Source organism: Apiospora aurea (genome assembly GCF_038362705.1).
Source record: "Apiospora aurea strain CBS 24483 chromosome Unknown utg000007l_segment0_segment0, whole genome shotgun sequence".
NCBI classification, from domain to species: Eukaryota; Fungi; Ascomycota; class Sordariomycetes; order Amphisphaeriales; family Apiosporaceae; genus Apiospora; species Apiospora aurea.
In genome coordinates, this window is record NW_027117394.1 from 190,832 (window position 1) to 213,678 (window position 22,847).

A 22,847-nucleotide genomic window follows, 5' to 3' on the forward strand; every position below is an offset into this window, starting at 1 on the left:
TCGAGGAAAAGAAAGTGAGTAGGTAGACGACACACGATGGACGAAGGAAGTGCGTGGCTTGGCTTGGCGCCGTCGGGGAGCGGAGCGCAGACCTTTTTGGTTGACGTGACAGGGCGGATGGCGGATCGTCGATCGAATCGAATCTAATTCATCCAAACATGCATTCCTGGCCAGGGCGGCGGTCAAAGTCGAACGGCGGGCTGGGTGTTTTGCTGCGGTTTCGCCGGCCGTCTGTTCCTCCTCCTCTTCTTCGTCGGTTGTGTATTGCCCCGACTGTCGACTGGCCCGGATGCTCGTGTGTCGTGGGCGAAAGGATCGTGGGAGAGGGCTGGAAATTTGGGCAGGGCTGGCTAGCTAGCTATCGATTGACTGAGGTCATTCCCGACGTCGCGATTACGAAGCGGGAAGGGCCAAGCTGCGGCTTCTGCAAAATTTGGCTCCACCGCGAAACGTCGTCTGAGCTGCGGCGACGAGCGGCAAGTATACCCGATACGAGATAAATGCTGGTGCTCAATTGCTGTACGGGTAAGTCTTGCCTTAGTGAGGTTGACAGCCCAATGCCAGGTAGGGCCCGTAGAAAGAAAAGGGCGAGAGGGTCTTGGCCCTAGCAGCCAGCATGGCATCCAAAGCTCCAGCCTCTGCTCTGTCGTCGCGGTCTCGACAGTGCCTGGTGAGAGTCCGTAAGACAGACGACCCCATCCGTCATCTCAAGCTTGCTTCCAGCTGCTCAAGGTGGAGGTGTTCTGGAGGTGGAGGCGACGAGGTGGGGGGGTGGGGTGGGGTGGGGAGGGAAACCTGTTCGCTTAGCGGCAGAGGGCTTGACCAGCTTGACCAGCTTGGCCAGGTTGGGTGCTGCCAGAAGCCTCCAGCAGGTGTGCAGTTGGCAGGTAACCTGCTCCAATCCCGGCGGCCTGGATTAAGGTTCTTGACTGCATGATCAACATGGAGACCCAACGCACCCAACGTGTACAGTACGCGACGACGCTGCGCATCGCATCATCAATACCTAATCTCTGTTGCAGATTCGAAAGGGCCACGATTCGTCTGGACTGTGTTTGGTATCGAGTTGCATGGCATCTACAGTTATGTACCAGACGGGAATTTCTTCATCGACCCAGCCGGGGACTTGCGGACTTGGGGACTTGGAGACTTGGGAAGCTGGGGCCCGGCTGTCTCTTAGTTTGCTTGGCCTAGCGCCCGGCACTAGCAGCCAGAGAGAGAGAGGGGGGGGGCTTAATTCCTTCGCGGAATCCTTAGCCAAAAGCCTAACCCAGAGGGGGCCTGAACGTCTCGATTCGGAGCAACCTCTCCGCCGTATCTCTCCTATATCTACTCAACACCCCTTCCTTATCTGCCCCTCCCCTGGCCTCAACTAATGGCTCGCAGATCTAGCTGACAGGGTAGTAGGCCCGCGGCATCTACGGTATGGCCACCGAAACAGCACTGCCGATGACCCTATATGAAAGCCCCCTGTGCTATATTCATTGGACGGCCAAGGGAGCTCTGGGGCGAAAGTCACCAACCACTGATGCCTGGCGGAGCTTGTCCAGAACAGCCAGTCTGCAGTAAACCGACATCAGTACGAGGAGCCCGAATCCTGATCAAATCGTCCGAGGCAAAGACAACAGGTTATGCCTACCGCGCAGCTTTTTCGAATCAAATGATGTCCTGTAGCTAGATAGACAGCTGCTACTCCGGCCAAGAATCTGTCCTGCCATGGAAGCCCTCGCTGCCCTCGGCTTGGCAAGCAATATCGTGTCATTTGTCGACTTTACCTGGAAGTTGGTCGCCGGTGCCCAACGAGATCTACGCATCGGGCGCGGGTGTTACGAGAGATATTGAGTTCTTGGACAAGATCGCCAAGGATGTCCAGCACCATGTTGGGCGGATTGTTGGTGCCCAAAGTGCAACAACAACAGAGCTACGGAATCTCGCTCAACAATGTGACGAGATCGCCCGCGAGCTCCTGGGGAGTGTCGAAAAGATGAGGATCAAAGGCGACAAGACTCGGTGGAAGTCTTTCGTCGGTGCCCGCAAAGGAGTCCGCTCCAAGCAAAAGATTCGTGAATTGACCGACAAGATCGACAACGTCCAAACACGGATATCTGCTCACATGCAGGAGCCTCTGCTGTACGTGTCACTCCAACCCCGGTATATGGTGTATGCTAAATGCTTCTCCTTGTTGGTGTTAATGTAGAAACAATGTTTCTGGTCTTGGTCTTGCTATTAAGAAATTGCAAGATGCGCATGGCGACCTCGGTATCGCAACCGAAAACGAGCTTTCCTCTCTGAGAGGAGGGATAACCGCAGTCCTGGAGAAAATTTTGAATGCGAAAAAAAAAAAAAAAAAAAGAAACAAAAAATGGCACAGCTGAAGGGAGTGCTCCAGCAACGTCAGTCAGACGAACTGGATCCTGCCTTGATAACCAGGATATCAGAACAGATGCGACGTCTTGCCGAAGACATGGATAATTTCAGAGTAAATGGCGTGGAAGCGAGTTCAACCCAGAAGCTGTTGAAGAAACTGTACTTCACAAGCATATCCACACGCGAGCACAAGGTCGAGAAAGCCCATGCTCGTACGTTTCAATGGCTTGTCAGCAGCCCCGGCCCCAGCCCCCCCCCAGGGAGAGAGCCAGCCTCGCGCCTGGATTTCATCACGTGGCTAAGCAAAGGTGATGGCATCTTCTGGATACACGGGAAAGCGGGCTCAGAAAAATCCACTTTCATCAAGTTTGTCTGCTCACAAAACGCCGTTCGGGACCATCTCGAGCACTGGGCGCAAGGATACCAGCTGATCGCACCCAGCTTCTACTTTTGGTATGCTGGGTCGCGGTTGCAAAGGTCACTCGAAGGGCTTCTCCGGACCTTGCTATTCGAGATCTTGCGCCACCTCCCAGGTGTGGTGTCAAGTATCGTCAACGATTCCAAAATCGCGGTGCCATTGTCTGATGCTGATTGGGACCTCGAAGCGCTCTTCGCGATGTACGAATTCATGATTCGACAGCAGGCGATAGTCAAGTTCTGTTTTTTTCATTGACGGCCTGGATGAAAACAAGGATGAAGAACACAGGAGTCACAGGGACTTGACCAGCGCCCTGCACCGACTGGAATCATCCGACAAGATGAAGTTGTGCGTTGTGAGTCGACCCTGGCAAGGGTTTGTGGACGTTTATGGATGCACCTTGGTGAAACTCACGGGGGTGTCTCGGTACCTGGTACGCCACCCAGGGGTTTGCAGTCCCGGAGCTGTAACTCGGACTTCCTCGGAACCGGCGCCCTCGTAGACGAGGCAGGGTATCCAGGGGAGATGGACTCGATCCCACGGATCCATCGTTAGGGCACTGATGTACGTAGGGCCCGATATGAGCTCACTACGAATCCGGTACTTTCTGTAAGCGGTCGGTATTAGGCATGAGACAAGCCGTGTGGATTTATCTCCCTCCCAAACTGCGCCACATTCTGCTTGCACCGTTGTAAGCCATACCGGGGGTGATGAGTAGACTCCAGATGACAATGTATTCATCCGTCCTGACGATGTGGCGGTGGTTCAAGAGGGCCGCGGCGCTATAAGAGTTCTCCGAGGGTACTGTCTCCTGAACTGTCCCTCATTGCTCGGCGTCAAGCGCTGTGTTGCCATTGGGATAGTTGGTGAAGGGTGAAGTGGTTCGTTGGTTGATGAGGAAATCATCACACAACTCCAGCCCCTGAATGCCGACATGGTTGCGCTCCGGGCCCATGAGGCTGGTAGACTCTAATACTATGCTTATCTCACGTTCATACCACTTTGTCCGTTTCAGAATTCTTATTTGTGTTCACTGACCAGGTATAGTCCGTGTTGTGGTAGTCCGCGCAGGTAACTCCGGCAGAAACCCCGAGCGGACGATGTTTGCCCAGCCAAGCCCAGCTCCGCCTCACCTCCCGGAGACCCGGGCCAGTGCAGGAGGGTACGAAAGTCGGTATTAAAAGAAGGCAAGATCTTCGATATTCCGGTATTGGACGAATACCATCTCGACAAGCATCACTGCATTCTCTTGACCATTGGCTATCCCACCATGCATCTTCTCCTCCAGCTCTCATTGGCCGCATCGGCTCTGGCGTCTGCCATCCCGGCCAAGCGCCTATCTCTCGCCAACAGCACCATCGGCCCTTATGTTGCTCCTGGAACGGCGTACCCCTCGTTACCCGACCCCGAGTTCCCGATCAAATTCACCCAGAGACACAGCAGCTTTGCCAATCCCGGCTATAATTTTGCCATCCAGCCACTCAATGTCCAGGATCTGGCAACTATGGTCAGCCGCCACCCCGTCAAGTCCGTCGAACGTTAGAGCTGTTACTAAGCTCCACCCCAAACAGGTGAAATCCTTCAACAAAAAGAACCTCCGCTACATGGCCACCGGAGGAGGGCACGGCACCAGCACCGGATTCGCCCGTGTCCAAAATGCCATTGACATTGACCTGAGCAAGTTCAACACGATTTCCCTGGATACGGAGAAGAACTTAGTAACGGTAGGGGCGGCCAACGTCCTAGCCGACTTCGCCGATACCCTGTACAGGGCCGGAAAAGAAATCCGTAAGTGCTCACCTCGGACTCTGGGGAAACACCAGAGGCTCCAGGCATCGTACAATATGCTGATACTTACCGTCCGCAAAGCCACCGGCAATTCCCCCTGCGTCAGCGCCATCGGCGCCACCATCGGCGCCGGCGTCGGCCCCATGCAGGGCCTGCACGGCCTCATGATCGACTCCCTCCGGTCCGTCGAGATGGTGACGCCCGCCGGCGACGTGGTCACGGCCTCCAAGACGGAGAACCCGGACCTCTTCTGGGCGGTGCGCGGCGCCGGCGCCAACTTCGGCATCGTCACGCGGGGCCATGTACGCGGTTGACGACGCCACCAACCGCGGCGAGCACGTCAACGCCGACTTTCGGTTCGACCCCGACGCCCAGCTGGGGCTGTTGAACCTGCTGAAGGACTGGGGCTCGGATGAGGTCTTTCCGAAGGAGATGGCGGCGTCTGTCACTTTCAGCTACGATCATGTGGCCAAAAGGTGAGCGGACGAGAAATCCAGCTCGTGAATGCTGCGAGCTTGGAGAGCAATGCTAACACCTTCTCCTAGCCCACCATCTCGGTGAATTCTTACTACTTCGGCCCCTACGAAGCCGCGTACCCGTACCTGCAGAAGCTGGTAGACCTGAAGCCCATCCACTGGCGGAACGAGACCCTGGGCTGGAACGGGATGACGCAAGCGGCCGGCTTCGGCCAGACGTTTGCGAAAGCCTGCGTGCGCGGGCGGTACACGACCAATTTCTCGGCCGGGATCAGGCAGACCGATCCGGATACGTGGGCGTCCGTCCTGGCCAAGTTCACCGACTGGAGCGCGGCGCGGCCGTGGTTCAAGAGGTCCATGATCCTCCAGCGTTACAATGCCAAGGTTGACGCAGCAGTTTCCCTTGGAGGACCGGGGTGCTTACCCCTGGCGGGACATCGGGACATTGGTGTAAGTCGAGGACAGCATCATCCCTTCCCTGTAGTTTGTCGCTGACATAATTCGGCACAGCCTCATGAAAGCCACCTACGACGGCCCCGACCACGACGTCGAGGTCCGCGAGTTCTTCCAGCCCCTCCGGGAAGCCATCTACAGGACGAGCGGGTTCGCCTCGCCCCAGGTCTACGTCAATTACGCTCACGGGGACGAGGGTCCAGAGGCGTGGTATGGCTCGAGCCTCTCCCGGCTGAGGATGCTCAAGCAGAAGTACGATCCCCAGAACAGGTTCGGGTCTGGATTCCCTGTCTCCGGAAAGCCTTAACTCATAAGAGGACAGCTACAGTAGGGTTTTACCAGGAGGCTAGTTTTCTGTTTGCATAAAGGGGGCTTTCTGGAGACGGCGTTTATGAGGTTATTTCGAGTCTGTTACTCGGAGGCGTTTGGAACTTGCATTTAACAATCACTGGAAGGGAATTTGATAGTCAATACAGTTCATACTACTATCACACATTAACCACAACAGAAGTTCGCATACAACGTGCCAGAGACGAGACTTTTCCTGGCCGGGAATTTCGAGAACAACATTGGGTGGGGCGATATCCGTTTTGGGATAAGCGGACTGAAGCGAGCGATTACTGTTATTGGAAATCCAATGACAAGCTCGTATACTGACCACTATACTACCAAAGACGTGATTCGATTCTACTCTTGATTGGAAGTTTTGACGTAATAGGTGTACAAATTCTCAATAAGTTGATGGCTCCGCTAGTAGATTGTTAGGCACCCGGCACTGCTTAAGCCCTTACTAGAAGCAATTAGTGAAAATATACTACTTGTAAGTGCTTGCTCTCTGACTTGTGGCCCCGTGATGACGATCTTGTGCGCTGGTATGTCTTTGTTGAGATTTCGGGGAACAAGTCTGGCTCTTGGCTAGGGACTTGTGGTTTATAGTAAGACAGCCCGTGGGGTTTACCTTTTGTTCTTTTGCTTTTCGACTCACACCGGCGCAGGCCAGCAGAAGCCAGTGACTCAAAGCCGAGCAAACTCAACACACACACATGTGGTGCAAGAGGTTGAATCTTCCCGTAGGTCGTTGATATCCATGGTATAGAATCCACAGAGTTAGGTAAGTCGATGAATTCTTTCATTGCTTTACCCTACTGGTAGAGCAAGCAGTGGAAATAAACCCTTATCGCCGAGAGATGCAACCAACACCACCCCCTGTTTTGTTGGTTGTCGGGTATAAATCGTAAGCACCCCCTTTGCCTATTGGGGGTTGCCTACCACCATACTTCCCGCAACGAGATCTCAGCCTGGCTTTCCAGCTCGGGGAAACTCCGATGTCCAGGGCCGCACCCGGATGCAGCCCTGGCCGGGAAGCGGCAGCGGGACACTCCATCGGAGAGATCATGACCGACAGTTGGGCACAGTAGCAGCAGGCTGGGACCTTTTGCGCATGATGCCGGTGTTAGGCTGATGGAAACCCGAAGAGCGTCCGCGTTTGCTAGATGACGCACATCTTCGCCCAGCTGAGCTGGCCTATTGGTCCATCGTCAAGTACTCCAAACCCGGGCCTACGTCCAGCATACCCCAACTCAAGGCCTTCTGTGTATAAGTGTGACAGGCGAATGTCACTCGAAGATTTTGTTTGCTACATAACGCACAACACCGCCCAGCTGAGCGGTCCAGTCGTTCCGAGGGGAAATGCTTGAACATGTGACAGATGAACTGCGTAAACTTGGAAACACACCCGATGTGGCCGAGGTTCGTATTTCAAGCTGTATTCCTATCCTGTAACTCCGATGCTATGTTAAGCCATCCATAACGCCAACCGCACCAGATAATGATGGCAGTACTGCCTAAAACACCAGTACTCCTAATTGCCTGTAAACGCCGTTTGCCAGTACCCCATTCAGCTTCGGCTTTCCACGCCTTTGCTTTCCCCTTTCCTCCGTTTTACGGCTATACACACTCCAAGGGCGAAACCGAAGACAACTGAAATCCATGTGCCAAGTTGCTGTTAATGCCCGTGATGCTTTGCAAAACGTCACCTACGGTTTGCAGGTGTGGGCTGCAATCTCCCTCCGGCGCCGAGTGTAACATGTAGAACCTTGCCGCCATTGAAAGCGGAATGGATGTACAGAAATGGCTCTGCACAATAGTGTTAGCTGTATTCTCACGAAGTAATGGAGGGAATGGGTAGCGCAACGTACCTGAAACCGGTCCAGATGGCTCACCGCCGTCGCTAACTTGCACACCTGTTCGGCGGCGAGGATGGACTTCCGCTCCTGTTGCGTGCGTAGTGCATGCGACATTTCAGTCTCTAGCGGCATCGAATCGATCACCTCTTGCAGGAAGAGGACATTCACGTGCGCGACCAGAGCCGCAAAGATCAGCGAGGGGTCGGTCAGCAAAGAGAAGTCTTGCCCGCAAGCGGCCCCCAGGCTCTCGATACGGGACGTCAGGAGCGCATCTAGCGATTGGTGTCGGCGGCAGAAGTCCTCCGTAGCTACCTCGCCGCGACACTGTTCCATCATAGATAGCTGCTTGTGCGCAACATTGCGTCCACAGAGGCTGGCCGCGAAGATGCACTCGACGAGTGGCGAAGTTGGGAAGTCGCAGGTCGGCGAGGCCCTTGCACTGTCGGAGCTCGCCATTATCTCATCGAGAAAGGGCATGGTCACGGGACTCCTTCCCGCCAAGAACCAGCTCTCGGGCACTGGCAAGCGCGTGCGTATCTGGCAAGACAACATCGTGTCAACACTCAACCGCATAAGGTCAGTCTCTAGATTTATTCTTACCTCTTGCTCGTTGAACGTAAGCGGCAGTCCACTGTGGATGGCAGTGAAGCTGTCGAAATCGAACGCGACCCAGAACGTGCGACGTGCAGACTCCAACTCGGCCCAGTCCCCCGTCCAGGGTGTCGGAGCCGGTGAGTAGTCCAGCTCGTGGACGCGCAGCAGCTGGATAGACCGGAAGGCCCTTCCCGCGCTCATGAGAGAGCGATCGCAGTCGTTGATAGTCCATTCGTAGATGGCAATCAGAATCCATGCCTGCGCATACTCAAGCGAGACGGCCCCTATCTCGCTTGGTTCTAGTTCGAGGGCGTCCAAAAGCCGACGAGTTTCGGAATATAGCCCGTCACGGACCATCTGGAATTGACTGGAGAGGGATGCCGCCATGGTCCACATAGCGTATTGGAGGCAAAGCTCTCTCTTGGGCTTGTCGATCTGCTTGGTCCAAGACCGGTACCGCCCCTTGTGTATCATGGGAGCAAACACGTGGACGCGGTCAAAAGTACAACTGATCGCTTTCGTTCTGTTAGCTACTCGCCGGCTTTGAATCAGAGTCTCGTAACTTACAGATCAGTACACACCAGTGGCGTCAGGTGAAGGCCTACGGGGACCGCCATCTCGTTGAAGTGTGGAGTATGTGACTGCAAACTGAAGCAGTTACCGTCCATGGTGTCGTCCATGAACATCAATGAAGGGTCGATCATGGGACTCGCCCAGGTTATATTGGTCGGGGGTGGCGTCGCCGTCGACTGCGGCGGAGTCGCTGGCATACCTATGCCCATCGGCACGGCATTGAGGCTGTCGCTTGAGTAGTCCCGACGATGCCCAGAGAAGGCTAGAGGAGGACTCGCAGGATCTCGATAACTGCCGTCTTCGCTATCGGTGTGCGAATGGTGTGACGATGCCGTTTCGTTTTGCTCCTTTAAACGAGACTCAAGGGCTGCTATTGTTTGACAGAAACGAGTTGAGCTTTGCTGATTCGACGACGTTATACAGCATGATCGGGACACCCACCAATACGCTCACGCAGGCATCTCAGATGCCCCCTTTTGGGGCCCCGCGGTGGAGCCGTGGCCGGCATAACGCAGACGACGCCGCTTTCGAAACAGGATTTGCAAGAGGGCGTCTTTCTGTCGCAGCGCAGTTTCCGTCTGCGGCACTCTTCACACTATATGGTCAGTTAGTTTGTTCCAGATATCCCACCAGATTGGCATTTTGGCACTTACAGCCAAGCCCGGCTGCTGCCGTGACGACCTCGGAGCACTTTGGGATTGGGACGACTGCCGACGGTGGCGCGGTGGCGCGGGTGTCGGCGAGGCCACATTGATCGTTGCCATGACGAACAGAGTTTGATGATCTTCTTTCTTGAAGTAGATACAACAGAAAGGCCGGTTCAAAATCGTAGCGAAGCCAAAGCTAGGCCACATCGTACCAGGCTCACGGGACGATGCATTTCTTCTTATATAAAACAGAGAAGGAGAGTGTGACTGCCTAGCCGCGAGCCGCCGAGCGCTTAGAGCTGCGGCAAGCGATATCGAACGATGTCCGGGGTGCTCCCTTCCCAGGTCGGCGAAGTAAGCACGGGCCGAGAGAGCAGCAGGCAGGCCCTGGAGGGAGCCGCATGAGCAAAGGACCGAGGCTTTCCTCCTTGTGGAGAATCCCCCGGTTGGCGGTGCTGTTTCGTCATATTGTTGCGGCCGACGACGCTGGTTGCCAGTCAAGTTGGCTGACCATTGAACCATCTGCATTGTGCATCGATTGCATCTCTGCGCTGTAGTTTTGTTTCGACGCGGCAAACCTGCTGCCTGGTCGGCTGTCACTGGATGGAAAGGTGGCGTTGGTAAATTGTTAGGTGACATTGAGAAATGAGAGGCTGCAGCCAACTGCAGCTTCCTTGCTTCCGTGCCATGTACTCGTCAAGTTGTTTGCGTTTGCGGGGGGTCCCCAAGAACTCTTGGCTTGTGCCTTACTTTGGGCTGACAGCCGTTGGCCGCGGCTGCTCTACCAACCATCTCTCCCTTGTTAGACGCATGATGGGCGCGGGTAATCGAAAAGCGCGGCAGTTTTGGGATTGGTTGGTTGCCCACTGGGTAGGTAGACGCCAGCGAACAGGGGGTCGCCCCCAGTAACCCGGCAGCGATAGGCTTCCCTGTCCTTGCCCATGACCATGATCACGTCTGCGTCCCAGTCGCCCTGGCATCAGGCCTAGATGGCAATACTGCTGTAAATTGCGTTTTGCTGATTGAGGCTTAGCCATGATACAATACATCGAGCTCGAATTCACGGTCATGAGCTCCTCACTCCCCTAATGATCCAGTCCTTTCGTTCCTCTCGCACGACAGAATTTGACGCTGCCATTTGAACAATGGCAATCGAAGGCCTGCAGCGTGCTAGACATTGGATACCCGTTTGCGTATCAGACAGAATATCTAAAGGAGAAAAAAGAAAGATACAGAAAAGAATACAAACAGTCTGTCTCGCTAAACATCCCCTCTGAACAGAAAAATAGAGTCAATCATTGGGCAAAAGGAAGGTATACCCGGCTGGCTGTGATTGAGCTCGAACTAGGAACTGGTAGCACAGACGTGCTGGAGTGGTTTCAACATGTGTGTTTCCCGTCTGGAGACTTGGCTTTCTGATGGCGATCTTTTGAACCACCGCGCTGCACGCCGAACCCGCCAGTCATGGTATAAAAAGCCCGGCGTTTCCGCCTGCCGGTGACCGTTTTCTCCCTTGCAAGTTGCGATTGGTCCTGACGAACGCCAGCCCGTGCATCCCTGGGACCAGCCGCTGTCGAAGCAGCGGGTGTAAGGTAGCATCTAGATGAGACAGGATCTCTTGCCGCAAGGAAGTGGCGACACCGGGCAGCTGCAGTCGTACTTGTCACACGTCCACGACAGCAAGGATCTCGCAGGAGATGTACGGCCGGTCGTAGACAAGATCGGCAATGAACTGGCCACTTGGCTCCCTGTCCTATACAAGATTGCAGCTACAGGTCACGACGGGCTACCAAGTATTGAATAGACTCATTGGTGGATTTTCCATCCATGTGCTCAATTGATCTTCTGTCTGTTTCCCAAGCAAGTGCCATTGCCTCTTTCCCTTGTAGGGCTCCTTCCGTGCTGTATCTTTCCATCTTGTCTCTTCCCACATGTATGTAAGGTGCAGAAGAGTTGGAACCCTTCTCCAGCCAACTAAAAAGGCAGTAAGTCACTCGGCACCTGATCAGGGTCATAAATTGCCGGGCGAAAGCAATCAAGTAGCAACATGACGCCTTTGTATGTACCCGATGCGTAGGCACAAGCAACCTTCTTGGGCAGCCCCCAAATGATAGGAAACCTGCCTGATGAAGCCTGGCCAGTCTGATGGATGCGGAAAGATCATCAATCCTCTCATTCTACTCTAGCACCCAAGATAGCGAATCACCCCGCCACCACCATCCCGCTGAAATATCTATGCCTTCCCAGTCTGCCTTTCACCAGGCAACGACCCCGACGATCCCGGTTGCGTCGTGCCGTCCTCCACATTCAAATGCGCATACTCCTCCACCAGGTTCCCCAGTATATGATGATCCAGATCCTCCTTCTTCTTCACCACGCTCACGGGCCAGTGACTCCGCACCGCCTGCACCATCCCCGCCTTCCGCTCCTCCTCCCCCTCGTCGAAATGCAGCGACGTCTTCAGCAGCGCCGCCTCCTGCAGCCGCATGCGGCCCCGGACCACCCTGAACAAGGCCTCGGCCAGGTAGTGGTTGGAGCGCTGGCTGTGGAGGCCCTTGGCGATGAGAATCAAGGTGGACCGCAGGACCTCGAGCCGCGCCGGAGAGGGCTTCTGGTTTTTGTTGTTGATGTCGTCGATGCAGTGGAAGCCGGCGTCCACCAGCGGGACCACGATGAACAGGTCCATCGACTCGAAGCCGTGGCGCAGATAGTACAGCCGGATCAGCGTCTGCATGTAGCGGCTGGCTTCGGCGACGACGGCCTGCGGCGTGGGGGTTTGGTTCCTCTTCACCTCGAGCAGGGGTTCGTAGATGGAGAGGATTAGGTTATGGTAGTACATGCTGTTGTTCCACTGTCAGCTTTCTCTTCTCTTCTTCATGGAAAACGTTGGCATCTTTAGGAGAGCGCTTACTGGAGCTGTAAATGTGCCGGCAGGACGATGGTTTCGGGCAAAAGCGGCCTCGGCAAGCCGTGGTACCACTTGAGCAGTCGTGCCCTCAGCTTGTTGGCTTCGTCGAGGCTGACACTCCCTCCCGAGCCCGTCGAGTAGGCGGCGTGGCAAAACTTGTTCATGATGAGCCGGAAGTCGCACTTCGCCTTGAAGCCGTAGCCAAAGTAGGCCGGAGTAAGCACCTGGCTCGCGGGGTACTTGAGCCAGATCTCCCCATACCACTGCGCGTCTTTCAACGGGTCCGGGAGTGGATCGTAGGGCGGTTGTTCGAGTAGTGGGAGGAACATGAACGAAAAGCCCACGAGCCTGGGTCACGGATAATGTAAGTATAAGCAGTAGGCCAAACTCTGGAGCCAATTACAGTACTCACGCTTCCCAGCTGTACAGCGCCCACGCGGTATATATCCTACCGTTCCGCATCCTCTCGCTCGGGGCGGTGATCGGGCCGTCGTAGAAACCGAGCTCATGGGCCAGCTTGATGGCGTGGATCCGATATGCCTGCCCGATCTCGTCGAGCCCGCAGAGGTTGTGGAAGACGTTGAAGAACATGCCGGCCTGGATGGTGGTCAGGCGCGGCTTGGCCGCCTCGAGCTCCCAGAGGCGCTTGGCCTCGGCCAGGAAGCGGTAGACCAGCGTGTGAGGGTTCCAGTACTCGGCACGATTGGAGAACCGAGGATAGCAGACCTGAAAGCCTGATCAGAACCGACTGTCCCAATGCGGATGCATTCCATTTTGGTGATACCTACGCAAGCATAAGCGAGGACGATGTTGACCAGAAGCGACGAGCAAAAGTCGTGCCGCTTCGCCACCATGTCCTCGAGAAAGTAGTCCTTCTGGCAAGCCGATGTGAATTGGTATTCGCACCGGAACCAGACGGCGAGGACATCTCTCATGAGGGCATCGTCGTCGCAGACGGCGGTCCAGAGAGACGGCCTCGCATCGGAAAGCCGGGGGTCGACCATGTGCGCGGCGTGGAATGGCTTCAAGTACAGGCTCTGGTGTTCGGCTGCTGCCGTTCCCGGCTTGTCCAGGTTACCTCCATGATCAGACGTTGCGGCGACATGGTGGGGCAGTGTAGACGAGGCGCTGTGGTTGCTGTATAAGGAGGCTGCCTTGTAGAGGGTGGAGTTCAGGTACGGGTTGTCCACGATAAACTCGGCCGGCATCTCGGACCGGTAGGGGAACTCGTAACGAAAGCGGGTCTCGGGTGCGACGGCCAGCTGGAGCAGGAGGTCGCCGGCCTGGACCTGGTTGACGATGGTGGAGACGCTGGTGCCGGATCGCAGCCTCGCCAAGACGTCGTGGGCCTCCTGGTCGGGCAGGTTCTTCAGCAGCTGGAGGACCTCCTCGTTCGCGTTGCCTCGATCCCGGAGGTCGTCGTTGGTCTGCTTGAGGGTCTCCGGGGTGACAATCTCCCGGTAGCGGCAGTGTATGCTCCGCTTGAGACAGCGACCGCAGACGGGTCTTTCGCCGGAGCACTAGCGGTGGGGTGGCGCCATAGGTTAGTATTTGGCGGATGAGACAATTGAACGGCGGTCTTACCCGGCACTTGTGCCTGCGACACTCCTCGCAGGCGGCGACGACATTGGGCGCCCTGGCTTTCGGGGGAGGCTGCTGGGGCGGGGGCGAGGGCGGACGCTTGCTCAGGACAGGAGCAGGCAGGATGCGGCGCATGTGTCGAGGGCGACCGTCGGGCTGATTCTTGGCCATGGGGACTGGGGACAGGACAAGGGACAAGGGACAAGAGGCAAGAGACAAGAGACAAGATTTAGCTTTCTTTGTTGGCCTGGTTTCGCACTGTTAGCACAGGGAGACGCCGAGGCCGCTAGGCCCGGTTGCCAATGTCAAATTCATGCAAATACGCCGACGGACCATCGGCTGGGGGAGGGCGGTTGTTGTTGTTGTTGTTGTTGTTGTTACTGGACGTAGAGAGCTCAAGCGCAGATGGGAGGAGCTTCAAATCGGACGCCAGGGAGGGCAGGCAAAGAGCCGATTCGTCCAACAGGGGGCTACGGGCCAACCAGAGGGCCCGGAACCATCGGAACCATCCGCCCTGGGTGTTTTTTTGGGGGGGTCCAGTCCCTGGCGGATGTACATACTGCCCAGGTCCAGGTGGTAACGTAACCACACCATTTGGCGCGGACTACAAAAACAAATCGGCAGGATGCAAGCATTTCCAGCAAACTTTACTTTGTTCGTCAATCCAGCATTTGCCCGTATTGCTTTGGCTTTTCATGCCAATGCACGTCGTGAGATCGGAATTGACTTTGGATACTGCTGACACGACGAGATGACGAGACCAGACGCGATGGCATAGGTTGGGGGTTGGGATGGGACGAACAAGAGCCGAAAAGAGACGACCGGTCGCCTCACTAGCACCAAAGCGGGATGGGCAGCTGCCAATGGCGGACCCCTACATAATGACCAGCCCCGACGCTGGGGAACGTGGTCGGTTGCACAACCACATCATTTCTACATCATCACCATGAGGCTCTCCGACCAGGTCGTTCTGGTGACGGGTTCATCCAGGGGCCTCGGTGCCGCCATCGCTCGTGCCTTTGCCGCAGAAGGGGCCCGGGTAGTCATCAACTACAAGCAGAACCGCGAGCTGGCGGAAGCTCTTGCCGCCGACATGAAGCCCGATGGGATCGCGCTCCAGGCCGACGTCACCGACCCGGCCCAGGTGGAAGCCATGTTCAGGAAAGCCGAGGAGCACTTCGGCCAACCCGTGCACACCGTGGTGAACAACGCCCTCCCCTTCTTCGAGTTCAACGGCGACGCGCGCCCCAAGCTCGGCGACGTGACCTGGTCCGCCTTCGACCAGCAGCTGCAAGGCGTCGTGCGCGGCGCCCTCAACACGACGCAGGCCGCGCTCCCGGGCTTCTCCTGCCTACCCAACCAGTCTGGATCCGGCGGCGGCGGCGGCGGCGGAGGGCGCATCATCAACATCGGCTCCAACCTCGTCGCGAACCCCGTGGTGCCCTACCAGGACTACACGGCCGCGAAAGGCGCGCTGCTGGCCTTCACGCGCACCTGCGCCGCCGAGCTGGGCCCGCGCGGGGTCACCTGCAACATGGTCAGCGGCGGCCTGCTGCGCACGACGGACGCGAGCCGGGCCACGCCCGACGCCGTGTTCGCGCAGGTCGCGGCGGCGGCGCCGTTGCGGAGCGTGGCGACGCCGCAGCAGGTCGCGGGCGCGGTGCTGTTCTTTGCGAGTCCCTGGGCGTCCGCCGCGACGGGGCAGAACCTCAATGTGGACTGTGGGCTTGTCATGACCTGATGGGTGATGGGTTAGTGGTCTTTCTGACGTACCCGGCTGCGCCTTTCATTGTGCTGGCGATGCTTCTTGGGGGGTTGGAGGGTGGTTCCTTGTTACGCAGATCGATCGTCCGAACCGTGACTCGGAACAAAGCGCCCCTTTAGCAGCCATCACTGCCATTCACACTCTCAACAATGAAGCCGTCGGCAATATTCTCCCTCGAGGCCCAGGGGCCCCCGGCCGAGATATTCCCAGTTTCCAATCCGAATGTAACCAGTACCATACAGTCGATTGTTCTACCAATACCAATCTCAGCAGCAGTCTAGCGAGCCAAGATCAGCATAGCTAGCATCCCATCAATAGTACCTAACATAATGGCCCGCCCCTGTAGTTGCGAATGCACCAAGCACGGCCGCCTCCGTAGCTGCCTCAACGGCTTCGTCGGCCAGCAGGACCCCAAGAGGGCGCTCTGCGACGTCTGCTACTTCGAAGTCACCACGGTGAGCCACATCCGCCGGCAGCCGGTTTGCCAGTACCCGGCCAAGCTTCCCAGCACGCTGGAGCGGATCATCGGCCGATAAACATCTAGGCACGGGAGGGAGAACATGGGAGGCAGTTCAGGAATATGCGCTGAAGGAGTCGATGAAACCCATGCCACACCTGCTGGCAAGGAGGAAAGGGGGGGTCATGGGAATGAAAAGTTGTGGAGGGAAAATTTGTGTCGAGAATCAGACTAGATCGAACGTGGGCAACGCCATAGCCCAGAACCAGGACAGTCAGCATTGTTGGAAATGCAATGAACTCATTCAGATTCTGCTGTTGCATAAGAACTTTAGCTTTTGTTTGATGGTAACATGCCTACTGAACCAGACTTCAATTTGCACGACGTCACATTCAGTGTCCCCGGGCTCCGGTCCGGAAGCACGACCGAAGCCCCGGGTTGGCCCCATCCATCTGTAGGTCGCACCGAACCCGCCCCTCCCTCCCCCTCCACGCCGCCGGCCTCCTCTCCTTCGCCGCGACGTTCCTCTGGCTCCCGCACACCACCAACCCCCTCCACCGCGGCGTCGGCGGCCCCTTCCAGTTCCTGACCGTCATCGCCCTGAGCCTGTCCGCCGTCGTCTTCGCGCTGGGCCTCGCCGCCGATATCAAGCGGAGCAGCAGCAGTAGTACGACCCTGTCCTCCCTCAAGACCGGCCTGTCGGCGATGTGCGCGACGCCGCTGGCGCTGCTCGTCGGGGTCCTGTACTGGAGCAGCCGCGCGGGCCGCTGCGGGGCTCTTGGTTCCGCGCGGGCACGAGGTGCCGTTCGTGCCGGACTTGGCGCTTCACGTGGTGCCGGTCGTGGCGTTGACGTTGGACTTGATGCGGCTGAGCCCTCCCCGGTGGAACACGAGCGTCAAGGTGCGCGATGCCTTGGCAACGGGGGTGGTCATGATGTTCCTCTACTGAGGCTGGTTGGAGTACTGCTTCTCCTATAATGGATGGTGAGTCACACGCCTCCAACCCGGACCTACTGCAATGAGGATCTGGTGGATTGACCTCGGTCTCTGTGTGTGTGACCTTAGGTACCCTTACCCAGGACTGGAGAAGATGTCCAAGTCGGATATGTCCATCACTTGCCTCGCTTCGGCATGCTTGATGGCGGGCAATACCGCCGTGTTGAAGTACCTGTACAGGCAGGTCAACAAGTAGGTGATGTCAGACTCACTACGGAAGGACGCCATGATGGGCTCGGCATTTGGTTCACAATTGGCGATGAAAGCACATCTGGTATGCTGAACGAGACAAGGTCTTGGAACACAGTAATTGATTGAGGAGGAGACGTGGCGCATTCGAAGGTCACTTCCTGAACTCGACGTCGATATTCAGCCCCCTCCTGGTTGACCACGAGTGCAGGCAGAAGCAACATACCTAGCTAGATGGCAAGAGTAAGCCCGGCATACAAAGAAAGGCTTGAATCCAGAGAAACCATGGGCATCATCCTCCTCATCTCGCCTCATCAACAATCTTCAAATTCCCCACCTGGAACACCTGCCCTGTCCGATCCGCATAGTCCCCATGACTATGGTAATCCTTGACCCGCGCCCTCACATACATACTCCCCGTGACCTTTTCCTTTTCCTCCTTCTCCTTCTCCTGGCTGCTCTTCACCAGCCCCAACCGCCTCAGCAAAGGCGACGCCGCTGCCGGCTCAATCACCGCCTCATCCCCCGGCCTCACGAAATAAAAAAGCCCCAAAGCGATTCGCGCCGAGCTGATCCGGCGGCGGGCGCACGACGCGGTGCGTCGTCGACTTGAGGTAGGACGCGGACCAGAAGTCGAGGGCGTCGCCCACGTTGCAAATCACCCCCGTCCCCTCCCCTTCGCCCTCCTTATCTGTATCAACGGGCGGGACGTACCTCCACTCGCCCCCCTCATCGGGGCCAGAACCAGAAGAAGAAGTTTTGATCTGCAACCCCGCGACGTTCTGGCTCCAGAGCAGCGTCAGCGTGCCGAAGTCGGTGTGCGCGCGCGCCCAGGTGTTTTCGACCGCGGCGTCGTCGGTCGCCGTACGGGGGCGGTAGCTCATGGAGCGCAGGTGGTCGTCGCTGGGGCTGTCGTAGCGGTGCTGGGCCGCGAAGAAGGCCGGGGACAGTTCGAGGATGAGGGCTCAGAGTTCGAGGAGCTTCAGAGCTACGTCCAGGGCTTTCTGTTCGTTTATCCAGTCAGTCTTTCGTATCCCCCCCAATGACATCCTCAAGAGGGAAAGGAGGCCAGGGAGTTTCTTACCCGCGAGAACGCCTCAATCTCCCCCTTGAGATCCTCGAAAAACGGATGCCGCGCCTCCCCCGCGTACCGCTCTGTGAACTTGGCGTGGTTCCACAGCTCGACGTTGTTGCAGACCGCGGTGCCGCGGACGGTGGCCTCGTAGATCTCGCGGTAGCCGAAGTAGTTGCCCTGCGCGAAGTCGCACTTGTACTCGGGCTTGGCCTTCTCGGCGTGCGGCAGTGCGAAGAAGGCCTGCGCGATGTCGTACTGGCGCTGCCCTTCGCGGCGGGAAATGCCGGTGCCGACGACGCTGAAGAAGCCGGTGTGGTGAATCTTCAATTATGTGTTAGTTACAAGGGACTAGGGATGGGAACTTTGAACAACAATGGAACGTACCGCATCACGCAGCTCTGCAGCAAGCTTCTCCTTTCCGCCAGGCTCGTCAAACGTGGAAAGATCAATGATTTGTATATCCGCCCAAGGAAGATCATGCTTCGTCTTCTCGGGCCGCTGCCATTTTGGCAGCTCCGGCTTGCCAGGTTTCTCGGTCTCGGCGACGTCTTGGGGCGGCATTATAGGAAGGGTTCAGAGTTATATGCTTGCGATTGATTATCGACAAAGTATCGAGTGAAGTAAAATCTCAAACGCGGGGGTATCTTCTTCGCTATACATACAACAGAGTCACCTCGAATTGACGTCGTCGCCGAGTTGGAGATGTTGGAGGAGTAAACCGTTTTGGGGTCTCCCACAGCCAATGATGTGCCCCTCTTCGCATCACGCAATCCCGACGATATATTGGCATTCGATCCGACGGTTCGACAGTCTGTACCGACACCAAAAAATCGGCAAGACTCCGATCTCCATAACGGCCAGATACAGTAACTGCCAATTCGTGCAGCACCAATCCTGAGGGCCGCCCCAAATAGCAGCCCTTGGGCCGCCAAAACAAACTCCAAACTCCTAGCCCAGCCCATCATCACTCATAACAATTCGAAAATGCCTAGGACTCGAGTTCCAGCATCTGCCGCAGTCCCGCCTCGGCGGCCCTGAACCAGCGGCCCCTTTCCTCCAGGTCATCCTCAACTCCACCAACCGCACCATCCTTCCGCCGCTTCGCCTCCCTCGCCGCGGCCGTACTGTTTGTGCGTTTCGTCTCGAGGGGCTGGAGTTCAATTTGCAGCCTCTCGAGTTCTTTCTTCTTGCGTGGCACCTGGTTCTGCAACTGCTCGAGCTGGCGGTCCAGCTCGTCCCGACGCCGCTTCCGTTCCTCAACCAGCTCCAGCGTCTTTTGTAGGGGCAGGTTCATGTCCGGGTTCTCGTGCAGCCTCTCGGCGTGGTTCTCCCCTCAGCTCCTGGACCGTCTCTTCTAGTCCCGCGATCTTGGCGGGCAGCTCCTCCAGCTTCGCCGTATCGAGCTGCACAGCCTCATACCGGGCCGCGAGCTCGCGCCCCTTGCGCTCGAGCTCCTCGACCATGCTAGCGACCTCGGTCTTGAGGGCCTTGAGGTCGGCCTTGGCGGCGCCGTTCTGCAGCTCGAGGTCGAGGTTCTCTTGGGGGCTCACGATGAGGGGGCGGGTCGCCGACGATGGCGCGGATGAACTTTTCTTTGGTGACCTGCTCGACATAGCTGAAGCGCAGCTTGGCGAAGAGCTCGCGGTAGTGCGTCAGGTCGGCCTCCAGAGAGGCCGGGGTGGGCGCGTCGAGTGAGGCGTTGGAGACGTCGGAGGTGCGCTGCTGCTGCTGCTGCTGCGACTGCTGGGCGGCGGAGATGTCGGTCGAGATGGGCTCGGAGAGGCGGATGATGCTGAGTTCGTGCTTGGCGTTGAGCTGCTTGATGGCTTCCAGCACTTCGGCGGGGGATTGAGGCGCGGGCGCCTTTGGCGACTTGGGCGTCTTTGATCTGGCCATGGCGGGCGGTTCGAATGGAGAATGGCGCACTTGTTTTGCGGTTGGTGTAGTTGTATCGTACAGAAATGGTTTGTGACAAAGTCGGCCGCGGGTTTGTATTGATTTGCGATTTGTTTTCATTTAGCTCGATCTGGCCTAGGCTGGGTGTTGGCAGTTGAACGTTTCAATGCTGTAAGTTAGGTGGGGGTCCCCTGTAAGACCCCCTCCTCACGGCGCCTAACTTGCTGCAAGTACCGCTGGAAGTACTGAGCCCAGAACTGAGCCCAGAACTGAACCCAGCACCGCCAAACTCAATGCTCAGGCGGAGTGGGCCGGTTCGCTCTCCACTTACGTCAAAGGCCCATGAATCAAGGGCAGAATGGGAGAGGAAGAGGATCCGGATCAATCTGATCAGTCAATCCAGACTCAGACTCCTCTTTGATTATGACTGTGGTCTGACTGGACTTGTCGTCAAGCAAGCAGATAGGTTACCCATCTCCGAAACCAAAGGTGTCAGTCTTTGATGGGAATCATGTGAGGGTTTCGTGTCTTCCCCTTGATTTACCTTTCCGCTTTTTGGTGGCTGCCTACTACTATTTCTCCGGCGTCTTTGGTCGGTTGGTCCAGTTGATCGGATTCTTAATTGAAATCCCCGTTACCAGGCAAATATTACAATTCCCTGCCTACCTGCCAACCACCTTTCCAACCAAATCATGCCGCCCAAACATGAGCTCCTCACCGACGACTATGTCGCCGACGTCCTCGCCAAGGAAGCCGCCGATTGTTCACTGAAGTACTCCGCCATGGGTCTCGAGGCATTCAACCAGCCGTCCAAGTACGTATTGCAGCACCGATCCTGTGCCTGCCCGCCATGTTTGCTAACCACGACACTTTACAGGCGTCCAGCGCACCAGCCCAAGCCCAACACCCGCTTCCTCAACTCCATCATCCGCGACACGACCAATCACAACCGCGCCCTGCTCGCCAAGGAGTCCGCCGACTCGGCCCAGCGACTCCGCAGCCTCGACCGCTCGAAAGAGAACGAGCGCCAGTCCGAGCAAGACCGACACCGCAGGCAGCGGCCTGACCCCAAAGATACGAGGAAGCGCATGCTCGGCGACATCGCTGCCATCATCGGTGATTCGTCTAAGAAGCGCAGGGTCGATGACGGCACCGACCGCTTTGCCGCTAGGGCAAAATCTACGAGGGACACCGCTTCGGATGCGCCAAAGACCGAGTTAAGGATAAAAGGCAGGAGCAGCAGGAGAGACGAGGATTCGCTGGAGTCTCGGTCCGGCAGTAATAGAAACGCTAGGAAAGAGCTGTTTGCCGACCCTGACGCAAGGGATCCCGCCTCATCATCGACATCCAGTCGCAGGGACTCCACCAGGGAGCTCTTCGCTGACCACGACGAGAGGCATGGTCTGACTCGCCCACGGCGGCGCAGGTCACATTCCCGAGATCGCCGCGACCGTGAAGACAAGCCCAGCAGCTCTTCCAGCCGACATCGACACCACTCCACACGCGACCGAGATAATGTTGGAGAATCCTCGACGTCGAGCAGCAGATACCGCGAACGCCGCGGCTCCCATAGCAAGGACGCCTCGCCACCGCACTCGCACTCACGCCGAGCTCGCTCTCCCGTCGCTACTAAGGACGATGAATTAGACTCGGATCCATTGGAGGACATGATTGGCCCTGCGCCGGCCACCCAACAACAGCCCGTTCGCAAACGCGGCCGCGGCGCCGTCGCGGGTACGTCCGGCATTGATCGCCGCTTCGCTTCCGACTACGACCCCAAGGTGGATGTCGCCCTCGACGCCGACGCCGAAGACGACGACTGGGGAACTTCCTTGGAGGCGCTTAGGGATCGCCAACGCTGGAAGCAGCAGGGAGGCGACCGACTCCGCGCCGCCGGTTTCAGTGAAGAACAGGTGAAGAAGTGGGAGCGCGGCGGCCAGGACGGATGGGGCAGCCGAGAGGAGGACGTGCGCTGGGTCAAGCACTCAGAAGAGCGGGAATGGGACCGTGGCAAGTCGGCCACTCTCTTGGGGGACGGGACTCTGGATTAGGGACCGGAGTCCCTTACTCAGCCCCTTACTGGACCCGGCGTCATCAACTTGATTCTCGGGTCCAGTCCGTGAAGATGAAGTTGGGTCAATTGCCGCCGCCGGCCAACAACAACATACCGGCAGAGTGGGATCTCATTCGAGGCGTAAATGATTGAAGCATTGCATAAGAAGATGGAGTTTAGGAAATGATTTTATAGTTGGACCTCCGGCTTTGGCCTCCCACTCAGTGGGGAACATAGGCTTCTTGCTTTCAAGAAAGAGGATAGGTTTGCATGAGAAAGAAGAGCGTTGTCATTACCAGCATACATACATACACACTTCTAGATATATTTGCAGGTTACTTTCCTCAACGAAACGGCACATGATACCCAAACCCTCTTCTTATATTTCTGCATGTTCCTGACTAGGTATCTGTTGTGGCGTATAA

At 56.9% G+C, this 22,847-nt stretch overlaps 11 protein-coding genes across 11 annotated transcripts; 7 read left to right on the top strand and 4 right to left on the bottom strand.

The window, feature by feature from the left end:
- Window positions 1-942: 942 nt before the first annotated feature.
- On the top strand, window positions 943-3,040 carry PG986_010366 (uncharacterized protein; the record flags this gene model as incomplete). Its single annotated transcript, XM_066846588.1, has 5 exons — window positions 943-971; window positions 1,023-1,087; window positions 1,704-2,130; window positions 2,198-2,309; window positions 2,372-3,040. Exons 3-5 carry the CDS (start codon window positions 1,985-1,987, stop codon window positions 3,038-3,040), a joined length of 927 nt encoding a protein of 308 aa, XP_066696079.1. The 5' UTR covers window positions 943-971; window positions 1,023-1,087; window positions 1,704-1,984.
- A 1,015-nt stretch (window positions 3,041-4,055) lies between these two features.
- Window positions 4,056-5,809, top strand: PG986_010367 (FAD-linked oxidoreductase afoF; the record flags this gene model as incomplete). The annotated part of the gene is made up of 5 exons (XM_066846589.1): window positions 4,056-4,292; window positions 4,357-4,573; window positions 4,655-4,875; window positions 5,119-5,465; window positions 5,560-5,809. 5 exons carry the CDS (start codon window positions 4,056-4,058, stop codon window positions 5,807-5,809), a joined length of 1,272 nt encoding a protein of 423 aa, XP_066696080.1.
- Window positions 5,810-7,534: 1,725 nt separating this feature from the next.
- On the bottom strand, window positions 7,535-8,950 carry PG986_010368 (fungal specific transcription factor domain protein; the record flags this gene model as incomplete). The annotated part of the gene is made up of 4 exons (XM_066846590.1): window positions 7,535-7,636; window positions 7,701-8,225; window positions 8,289-8,790; window positions 8,850-8,950. 4 exons carry the CDS (start codon window positions 8,948-8,950, stop codon window positions 7,535-7,537), a joined length of 1,230 nt encoding a protein of 409 aa, XP_066696081.1.
- Window positions 8,951-9,279: 329 nt separating this feature from the next.
- PG986_010369 (uncharacterized protein) lies at window positions 9,280-9,635 on the top strand (the record flags this gene model as incomplete). The annotated part of the gene is made up of 2 exons (XM_066846591.1): window positions 9,280-9,457; window positions 9,511-9,635. The coding sequence occupies 2 exons, from the start codon at window positions 9,280-9,282 to the stop codon at window positions 9,633-9,635; spliced, it is 303 nt and encodes a 100-aa protein (XP_066696082.1).
- A 2,100-nt stretch (window positions 9,636-11,735) lies between these two features.
- Window positions 11,736-14,162, bottom strand: PG986_010370 (uncharacterized protein; the record flags this gene model as incomplete). The annotated part of the gene is made up of 5 exons (XM_066846592.1): window positions 11,736-12,342; window positions 12,414-12,758; window positions 12,823-13,136; window positions 13,199-13,930; window positions 13,995-14,162. 5 exons carry the CDS (start codon window positions 14,160-14,162, stop codon window positions 11,736-11,738), a joined length of 2,166 nt encoding a protein of 721 aa, XP_066696083.1.
- A 775-nt stretch (window positions 14,163-14,937) lies between these two features.
- PG986_010371 (Pyridoxal 4-dehydrogenase) lies at window positions 14,938-15,732 on the top strand (the record flags this gene model as incomplete). The annotated part of the gene is made up of 1 exon (XM_066846593.1): window positions 14,938-15,732. One exon carries the CDS (start codon window positions 14,938-14,940, stop codon window positions 15,730-15,732), a length of 795 nt encoding a protein of 264 aa, XP_066696084.1.
- Window positions 15,733-16,085: 353 nt separating this feature from the next.
- On the top strand, window positions 16,086-16,292 carry PG986_010372 (uncharacterized protein; the record flags this gene model as incomplete). Its single annotated transcript, XM_066846594.1, has 1 exon — window positions 16,086-16,292. The coding sequence occupies one exon, from the start codon at window positions 16,086-16,088 to the stop codon at window positions 16,290-16,292; it is 207 nt and encodes a 68-aa protein (XP_066696085.1).
- Window positions 16,293-16,565: 273 nt separating this feature from the next.
- Window positions 16,566-17,405, top strand: PG986_010373 (FAR-17a/AIG1-like protein; the record flags this gene model as incomplete). The annotated part of the gene is made up of 3 exons (XM_066846595.1): window positions 16,566-16,624; window positions 16,672-17,114; window positions 17,293-17,405. 3 exons carry the CDS (start codon window positions 16,566-16,568, stop codon window positions 17,403-17,405), a joined length of 615 nt encoding a protein of 204 aa, XP_066696086.1.
- Window positions 17,406-17,699: 294 nt separating this feature from the next.
- PG986_010374 (uncharacterized protein) lies at window positions 17,700-19,034 on the bottom strand (the record flags this gene model as incomplete). The annotated part of the gene is given in 4 exon segments (XM_066846596.1): window positions 17,700-18,006; window positions 18,020-18,321; window positions 18,483-18,794; window positions 18,858-19,034. The coding sequence occupies 4 exon segments, from the start codon at window positions 19,032-19,034 to the stop codon at window positions 17,700-17,702; spliced, it is 1,098 nt and encodes a 365-aa protein (XP_066696087.1).
- Window positions 19,035-19,461: 427 nt separating this feature from the next.
- PG986_010375 (uncharacterized protein) lies at window positions 19,462-20,369 on the bottom strand (the record flags this gene model as incomplete). Its single annotated transcript, XM_066846597.1, is given in 3 exon segments — window positions 19,462-19,800; window positions 19,820-20,010; window positions 20,024-20,369. 3 exon segments carry the CDS (start codon window positions 20,367-20,369, stop codon window positions 19,462-19,464), a joined length of 876 nt encoding a protein of 291 aa, XP_066696088.1.
- A 692-nt stretch (window positions 20,370-21,061) lies between these two features.
- Window positions 21,062-22,420, top strand: PG986_010376 (uncharacterized protein; the record flags this gene model as incomplete). The annotated part of the gene is made up of 2 exons (XM_066846598.1): window positions 21,062-21,183; window positions 21,247-22,420. 2 exons carry the CDS (start codon window positions 21,062-21,064, stop codon window positions 22,418-22,420), a joined length of 1,296 nt encoding a protein of 431 aa, XP_066696089.1.
- Window positions 22,421-22,847: the final 427 nt, after the last annotated feature.